At 52.0% G+C, this 9366-nt stretch overlaps 1 protein-coding gene across 1 annotated transcript in view; it reads left to right on the forward strand.

Annotated features, from left to right (window-relative positions):
• Positions 1-9366, forward strand: part of GALNT12 (polypeptide N-acetylgalactosaminyltransferase 12) — a 35006-nt gene that overhangs the window by 10823 nt on the left and 14817 nt on the right. The window contains exons 2-3 of the mRNA XM_081804079.1: positions 1238-1407; positions 6362-6551. Of these exons, the coding sequence (XP_081660205.1) occupies positions 1238-1407; positions 6362-6551 (360 nt within the window). The remainder of the gene's footprint in view (positions 1-1237; positions 1408-6361; positions 6552-9366) is intronic.

Consider the following 9366-nt stretch of genomic DNA (forward strand, 5'->3'; position numbering starts at 1 on the left):
GTTGCTGTTTTTTTAAACCCAGCACCTAGTAGGCTCTCAGGAGATATTTGGTGACTGACTGGTAAGGGCCCCTGGTACATCGCCTGGCCCGTGGCAGTCAGTTCACAGAGCTAGCTTCACTCCTCACGCTGCTACGTTCTGCATCTCTTCGATGTGCCCCCGGCCCTCTTTCTGTCCAGGCAGCCTGTCCTCTCTTCAGCCTGCGTGCCCCTCTTGCTTTGCCAGCCCACCCTTCCAGCCCCAGGGCCCTGCAGGTGCCCCTCTTGGGCTTCTGTTCCTGCCCCTCTCTGGCCATTTCTCGCTGATGAGTTCCAGGCACGGCCCAGTTCCTGGGATGACCCTGGGAGTTTGTCATCAGCTCTTGTGAGGAGAGAATTCTCTGTCAAGTAGGGAAACTTCCCTGTAAAGTAACAGGAAACCCTACTAAAGAAAGAGGAAGCTTATTGGTTCCTGTCACTGCCAGTCAAGGCACATCCCCTCACCCTACCCCCCGCCCCAGGCCATCACAGAGTGGATTGAGGGGTGGCATGGGTACTCAAGGGGGGGTTAGTCAGGGTCCTCTCCGGAGCCCTTCCAGACTGTTCTAGCATTCTAGTGGCCGCTCCAGTTTCTGCGGCCAGCGCACTGCTTTTGTGAGCAGAGGCGCGCAGCTGGCGTGGTGCTGGGAGGGCAGTGAGACTCCAGCCAGCGGCCAGAGCACGGTGAGCAACACCTGCTGAAAGGGACGCGTGGCTGGGGGCCCCTCCTGCAGCCAGCAGCTGCCTGCACCCTCAGGCCCAGGGACAGAAGGAGGACAGAGAGTTTGCCAGGTAGAGAAATGAGGAAAGGATGCTCCATGCAGAGGGCACGGTCTGAGCACAGGCCTGGCAGTTGGCCATGGGGTCAGAAGGGAGCAGACCGGTGAGAGAGTGGCAGTCTCCCTCCCTTCTGGTCTGCTTAGCTTGTCTGTCACTCAAATCTGAAAATTGCTCTAAAGCTTAAAAACAGCGTCCCACCGTTCAAGCTTATAGGGTGTCATTTTAGAGTCTTTCTAAGAATCTGTTAGGGTTCCTAGTGGAACACAGGGTGGGGATGGGGGGCTCTGGAAGATGCCAGCAGATGATTTTCCATTCCCAGGAAGAGGCCTCGAGACTGTGACCGGTGTCCCCTTTGCGCCTCCCTCCCCAGCACGAGCCTGGGCCTGGTACACACGGTCCGCAGCGGGTTCTCGATTCCTGAAACTGTCTTGTATTTGCAGGTGCAAAGAGAAGAAATATGATTATGATAATCTGCCCACGACATCTGTTGTCATAGCGTTTTATAACGAAGCCTGGTCGACCCTCCTCCGGACAGTTTACAGTGTCCTCGAGACGTCCCCAGACATCCTGCTAGAAGAAGTCATCCTTGTAGATGACTACAGTGATAGAGGTGAGCCCCCGCCGTGGGCTCTTGGAGGGGCCTGGCCTTCCGTGGTGGTGCCTGGGAGGCAAAAGCATGACGGAGGGGTGGAATGTGTCTGGGCAGGACGGGCTTCCTGTGTGCCCCCAGGCCCGGCCCCTGCCCTCAGGGGGCTCCGAGCCTGCTGGGGATGCACGGGTGCTGACAGCTCTACCACATGGTGCTGCAGGAAGATGGGGCACTCGGGAATAGGGGCTGACCTTACAGCTTGGAGGGTGAGTAGTTTGTGGGCTGCAAAGGTGGAGGGAGGGCTGCTGATGGAGGCACAGAAGGTGGGAAGGCTCAGAGGCACAGTGTCACATGAGTTGTGTAGGATCTGTAGGTAGTTCAGGAAGGCCAGAGGAGCAGCTGCTTCAAGGGGAGCAGGCAGAAGAGAGAGGTGAGACATGGGGAAGGGTGCAGGCATTAGACATGAGGTCAGACTGGGACTTTGTCCTGAGGGCAGGGAGACCAGAGGTGGGATTTTAAACAGGAGAGCGGTTTTGCACTTTGAGGGATCCCTCTAGGCCCAAGATACCTGTGGGTGGAGAATGGTGTATGGGGGAGCTCTGCAGGGAGGCCAGGGACTGTAGAGGTGGCCTAGGTGAGAGATGGAGGCTGGGAGTCAGGTGGGGGTAGAGGGGAGGGGTGGGGAGGGGGAGGAGGGACATTCGAGACATGACATCTGCAGGAGCTGCAGGCTTCTGGCTTGGGTCTCTGGGTGAGTGGTGGTGCTGTCCCAGAGCTGGAAAAGCCACCCAGGGCAGGAGTGACAGGTCTGGGAGAGGAAGGGGGGCATTTGGCTTTGGATGTGTTGAGTTTGAGATGAGATCAATAACGGGCAGCCCAGGGGTGCTTAGGTGGCTCAGTCTGTTGGGCGTCTGACTCTTGATTTCGGCTCAGGTCATGATCTCAGGGTCCTGAGATCAAGCCCGGCGTCAGGCTCTGTGCTCAGCAAGGAGTCTGCTTGCGATTCTCTCTCTCCCTCTCCCCCTTGTCCCACTCTCTCTCTCTCTCTCAAATAAATAAATAAATAAATAAATAAATAAATATTTTTAAAAAGGGGGAGGGCAGCCCAGACAGGAGAAGAACTGAAGCCAGGGAGAGACATTCCATTGAGAGGGTGGCTGGTGTCCCTACAGGCCTGACCAGTGACCTGGGGTGCAGCAATTCACATGCAGTCCAGGGCTGCCCTGATTTATTCAGTGAACACTTTGTGAGTTTCTACTGTGTGCCAGGCACTGTTCTAGGCACCAGGGATTCGGTGGGAAACACAGGTCCCTGCTCTCATAAAACTCACATTCTGGTGGGTGGAGATGTAGGTGGACATGGTCAATGAACATGTGAAGAATAATATAAGACAACACAACACAATGTAAAATAGCATAGCATAACATAATGATGCAGCAAATGTAATATAGCAAGGTGGGAAGTGCTGTGAAACAAAGTGGGAGCAGGAGAGTAAGTGGAGCTTGGTCACAGGCCCTCCGCTAGCTGGTGGAGGGCAGGAAGCCTCCCTGAGGAGGTAGTTTTAAGCCAGAAGCTGGGATGTAGAGAAGGAGGCAGCCCAGCAGCCGCAGGTGCGGGAAGGAGCTGGGGTGAGCAGGCATTCCTCAGGGCCGACCATCGGCCGGTGGGGAGGCGGCATGGGAGACGCGGTTGCAGGGGTGGGCAAGCCAGGCCAGTAGGGCCCTGGGGGCCACCATAAGGGGTGTAGGCTAAAATAGGAGCCTGATGGGAGCCGTCTGAGGGCCATTGAGGGAACAGGAAGGTCACTCGGTCTTGGGGTGTCTGCGCTGCCCCGTGGGGCATCGCCGATGGATGGGGGGGGCATCGGGGCTGCTATGGCCATGCCCTGTGCCACTTGACAAGCTGAGTGAGGGCAGGCTCAACTGAGGGGACATGTCAAGGCCATAGCCCGTTTCAAGCCAAATTACCATCCCTGGGCCACGCATAAGGATAGCAGCTCCTGCTTCCTGGGCATCTGCTGCTTCAGGCTCCGGGCCTGGCCTGTCGGACTTCAAAGCCTGGAGTATGTGTCCTAATTGGGGGGTGTGTTTGGCTGTTCTCACAGAGACTCAAAATAACAGTGATTTACACGGGATAAAAATGATGTCTCCCACATCACACATCTTGTGTAACTGTCTAGGGCTGGTGTGGCGGGCTTCACAGCGTCAGGGCCCCAGTTCCTTCTGCCCTGTAGCTCCACATTTCTCCAGGATGTTGTGCTGCCTTGTCTGCATGCTCCAGGCTGGTTCTTCACCTTCTGCTCACTCCCGTTGGCAGAAGGGTTTCCAGGGGCTGGGGAGCCAGACCTGGAAGTTGCCCTCATATCCCACTGAGCAGAACGGGGTCACTTGGCCACACCTAGCTGCAAGGGAGGCTGGGAACGGGAAGCTATATGATGAGTGGCCGTGTGCACCCACGGAGAGAGCGTGTGTTCGGCCTCAGCTGGCCTTCTCCATGACAGTATGCAGGCCAGGCTGGGGCTTGATGCGGAGTGATGCCCACCTGGCACTGAGTTCTGGGGTCAGGGCACCTGGGCCTGAGGTGAGCTTTATCATGAACCTGTCATGGCACCTGGGACAAGTCACTTGTCTTTTCCGAGCCTCGATTTCTCATCTGTGCATGGATTTATCCACACTTACATCAGAAAGTGGTGAGGAATAAATGAGATCGTGCACAGGACAGAAGCCCCATGTCAGCCGGCATGCAGTAGGTATGCATCTCTGTTTCCTCCGGTCCTTTCCTCCCAGGGCTGTTTTAAATCGGTGTTGGCACTCGTTCTGGATCACACTGCACAAGCATCCCAGCTCCAACACTTTGTAGCTACAGCACCTTGAGCAAGTCCAGTGTCAACCATGGCCTCGGCCCCCGTAAAATGGGATAACAGTTCCTACTTCTAGGGTCATTGGGAGGATTGAGAGAAGGGCGGGTCATGTGCTAGGCCAGTGCCTGGCATATTGTTAGTGTTTGTTAAATGGTAACTTGTCCTTTTATGAAATATTAAAAAACTGTGGAATACCGAAAACATTTCAGAAATGCATTCATTCAGAAGCAAAGATCAGATTATTTATTTTGTCCTCATGGGATGGAACAGCTCCTCAGCGGGCAGGGCTACGGGATGAAGCCCTCCCCATGCAGCTCCATTCTCTCGAAGATGCCAGTGTAAGGTGCCGTGGGGCCGAGGCTCCCTCCGCATCATGGTAACTTGTAGAGTGGGCAACATGCTCGCTCAGCCTGTAATGAGATAGGAGCCCTGCCCTGCCCCCCTCCCCTGCCCCCCTCCCCGCCGCCCTCTCTGCGTGTCAGTCTGAGCTGGATGAAGGGGTGTCAGCGCCCCAGGGCATGGGAAGACCATTCAGACAGACATAAAATTGATGCTGACCAAATCCATAAAGAGTGCAAGGAGGCTACACAGGCATTTCCTTTTTTTCTTTCTTTCCCCCCCCCTTTTTTTTTTGCACCTGCAATTTCGTGTATGTTTACTGGACACTGCCACTAATTAGCTTTGCTTGGGAAGTCACCTCCCTTATTTGTGCTGTCAGCTTATTTGCAGTTATATTTAGGATTGAAAAAAAAATCAACCAATGAATGCTTTTTTTTTTTTTTTTTTGAGTGTCAGGAATATTTAGAGAAACATTTTTACAAACAATGAAGCAACCTAGAACAGTTCATAAAATTTCCCCTTTTGCTGGGCCACCTGGATGGCTCAGTCATTGGGCGTCTGCCTTTGGCTCAGGTCGTGGTCCTGGGGTCCTGGGATCGAGCCCCGCATCGGGCTCTCTGCTCTGCAAGAAGCCTGCTTCTCCCTCTCCCACTCCCCCTGCTTGTGTTCCCGCTCTCGCTGTCTTTCTCTGTGTGTCAAATAAATAAATAAAAACTCTTTAAAAAAAAATTTCCCTTTTGCTGATAATTGAGGACTTTCAGACAAAGCCCACATCAACATGGGTAGATCCTCTTATTTTTATTTTGCCTGATGGGTTCCCACCCACCTCACGTGACCTATGGAGGGGTGTGAACCAGGGCCTCCAGTCCCCGTATGTGTGTGGAGTCACAAGTCCTGGGGCCAGGTAGGGCACGACCTTTCAACTTTTAAAGCCTCATTTCCTCTTCTGCAAAATGGGATGAGCACGTCCTCCTGACAAATTTTGGATTTGTTTCACAAGGATGAGAGATTATACAAGAAAGCTCTGGGAGGCAGTGTTAATTAAGCCTGAGGATTCAAGCCAGGGCCACCGGGTTAAAATCCTGGCTCCTTAGCACGCTTGTTCTGAGACCTTGACACATTACTTAGCCTCCCTGGCCTCAGTGTTCTCATCTATAAATGGGGATCGTTGTAGTGCCTACCTCATGGGAAAGTTATAAGGCTCACGTGACTGAGAGATAAATCCCCTAGACAGTATTTAGCACAGGAGGCCCTCTGGTGTGAGCTGCCATTATTATTACTATTACCGTGTCCAGTGAAATGTGTTCCTGAGAAAATTTACGTTAACATAAATATAAATAAAATTTGTTAACTTAATTCCACATAAAATTTTATAACATATTACATAATTAACATAAATAAGCCAAGTTTATATGAAGACAATTTTTCTGAAAAATTGTGGTTGAGCAATTTTTTTGTTCTTCATTTTTAAATGTTCACAAATCAAGGTGTGATGTATTTTTGAGGGGGTAACAGCTTTGTTGAAATACATCCACATACCATATGCACCCATTTCAAACATACAATTCAGTGTGCATGTGTTGTGAAGGGGAGCATTCCGGGGTTCTGGAATTCCTCCGCCCCAGCCTCCCCTGGCCTTTCTGCGGGCACATCCCAGGTGCAGAGCAAAGGAGGCTTCTGTTTATTCAGTTTTCTTTTTTGGGGATAGCGAGGCCCTGGAAGGACATGGCTCGGGATGTGTGGCGGTGACCCTGCTTGCCTTGCTTGCCTCCCCAGAACACCTGAAGGAGCGCTTGGCCGATGAGCTGTCTGGGCTGCCCAAGGTGCGTCTCATCCGTGCCAACAAGAGGGAGGGCCTGGTGCGAGCCCGGCTTCTGGGCGCTTCCGCGGCGAAAGGCGAAGTGCTGACCTTCCTGGACTGCCACTGTGAGTGCCACGAGGGGTGGCTTGAGCCGCTGCTACAGAGGTGAGCGTGCAGCCGGGAGCCCCACATGGTGCAGAAGCAGAAACTTCTTACCTGGGCATAGGGAGCTGCCGGGCGCCTGGGTTCAGATGCTCCTTGGGCAGTCCTCTGTCACTGGGCATGATAACAGTCCATGCCCCACAGGGCTGCGGAGGCCATTCAGTGAACTAATACACATACAGTCCTTAGAACATGCTAGCATGTAGGAGGCCCTATGAGTGTTTGCTTTTATTCCTACTTATTTTATGTGTTTAGTGTGGAACACCTTAGAAAGTATGATCAACCAAGAAAAAAAAAATCAATCCTATAGAATTGCACTGCTAAAGAATATATATTTTGGCGTATTTCCTTCAAGCAAGGCTGTCTTATTCATTATACCCAGTGCCTACAATGCTTAGGACCCATGAACCTTTAACAGACCCACAAAAATGTTTTTGCAGTAATTGTTTTTTTCAATCAGAAGGAAAAAATGAGTATCAATAATGACTGTACAGTAATGAATTTAGCCTGGATGGTGTTCGTCCTTATACCAACATAGTCGTAAAATATAGTTTTAAATATATGTATGTTTTATGGAGCCATGAAAAGTCATAATACAGTCCTGTCTTCAAGGGCATGTCTCCTGCTGTCCCACAGTGTCTTACCTTGACCCTCCCAATCTGCCTGTCCTCCAAAACTACAGTCGCCGGGCCTTTTGTTCTCTTCCCTCTTTCTCTCCCTACTCTCCCGATTCTGCATCATAGCGGTCAGGAGCTGGGCTGGCCAACTCGGAGCTCTTCCAGGTGGGGGAGGAGGGGCCGAGGTGGGGGGTCTGCATTTGGTCCCTCCCTGTGGAGCTGGCAAAGGGTTGGAGGACCAAAGTCTCTGCAGTTGGCAAACTGCTTTCCCATGGCCTCTAGCACTTTGGTTGCCGGAGTCTGCCTGGAAGAACTGGGGACCCACTTGCCTCCCTTCCTGTGTGAAACCAGGCTGTCCCCTGCTCTGCCACTTCTGCTGTCCTCGGTCCTGTCCCCTGTGGGTGCCCCAGCTGCCTCTTTCTCCTCCTCAGCTCAGCTGAGCTTCACTAGCAGCAAGGACCCAGGGTTCCCCAAGCCTGTGATGGAGTCTGAGGTTATTTAGAATATGGTGACAGCTAAGAGTTCTCTCTGGAACCTGGACCGGTGGTTTTGCCCTCTGCCCCCTCCCCATGTGCACAGGGTTGGCTGCGTTTAGGCCGGTCTAAAGGCAGCCGATGCGCTAACGCTGCCCAGAATTCCTCTCTAGCCCATCCCCTGAGGGCAGCAAGGCAGTCCTGTCCACAGACAAGTTCCTTGTTCCGTATCTCCAGACAAAAGCACCCCATCTGGGGAATTGGTAAAACATACCAACTCCTGTTCTCACGGCAGACTCTTTGGATCTGAATCTCTGGGGGTGGGCCTGGGCTTCTGGATGTTTCCGGCGCTCCCCAGGGACCTCGGTGGGCACCAGAGTTGGCACACACTGGTCCCTTAGACGGTCCAACAGGAACAGTAACCCCATTCCTCCAGGGGCTTTTGGATATAGAAGATGTTCTTTGGTTCTCAAGTCAGGTGAGTCGTGCTCCTGGCGTTTTTCTGAGCTGGGGACTAGGGATGCCGGACAGCCCACAGTGTGCAACTCAGCCCCGCACAACAAAGAATGGTTTGCCCCAGATGCCAGTAGCATGCCTGCCCCGCCCCCCCGCTGTGGGGCGCACTGCTACTGGGCCTGCTCATTGTGTGACCGTGCTCCAGGGGCCTTTATGCCAAGGCTGGCTCCCCCTAGTTCTCCTTTTCCTATAAAAATTAGGCTCCCCATGGTTCTGACCAGCTTGATTCCAAGTCACAAGTTCTTGTCTCTGCCAGGGGCTAAGTAGCTTCTTTGAACCTGCCCAGCGGGTCTGCCGTTGGTCCCCTCAAGCCCTTTAAGAGCACCCTCAGTTTATTTAAAGAATTGGGTGTTGATAGGTACCTGGTCTACGTCTCCCTCACTTTAGAGAATTCCCAGGTTTTATTCATGCAGTCTATCCCAAACAGTGCAATTTCACCTAATAGTGTAATTCTTACCTAAGTGTGATATTCACAAAACCCCCTCTGGTTTTCTGGTATTATTCTAAAGACACAGCTCAAGTCTGCTTGATCTCTGTTTCTTCACACCCTTGCTCTGTGTGACTTAGGATTTTTAGGTCTCAAATCCCAGAGAAAAGCCCCTGAAATGTAACCCAGAGAAATCCAGTGTTCACACACAGCCTAGTCCCAGTTCATCTTTCCTGGTGTGCCGTCAAATGCAAAATACCGACACGACATGGCAGCGTGCTGAAGGATGCTTGGGTCTGCAGCCGTGACTGGAGAGCCACTGAAGCAGACACACGGGCTGATATCTGCGGCGGGAAGTCACAGGGTTTTTCGCTGTAATATCATATAACATTGCACAATAACAAGAATTAAAAGAATAGCAATAGTTCCAGGTTCTCTGTCAACCATCTTTTACAAACATTCCCTCAGGGAGTCCTCACATTAACCCTCTGAGTAGGTATCAATGCCCCTGTGTTACCCACAGGGATTAGGCTCTGAGAGGTTAGGTGACTTGGCTAACGTCACACAGCAAATAAGGGGCAGGATTCGAATTTTTATTCGAGTTCCAAAGCTGATCCTCTGGTCTGGGTGCATCTCTGTTTTGAAGGGGGATAATTATTTCTTGACATGAAGATGCTTCATTGCGATTACATGAAGAAACCTCTTGCCGTCTTTAGAAACTGAAAATCTGTTTTCTGTTTTAAAAGTGACCTTTGATTTTCACATGTCTCGACTTTCATGGAGGG

Source organism: Leptonychotes weddellii, chromosome 14, assembly GCF_054177405.1.
Source record: "Leptonychotes weddellii isolate Sample4059 chromosome 14, ASM5417740v2, whole genome shotgun sequence".
In the NCBI taxonomy this organism is placed as follows: Eukaryota; Metazoa; Chordata; class Mammalia; order Carnivora; family Phocidae; genus Leptonychotes; species Leptonychotes weddellii.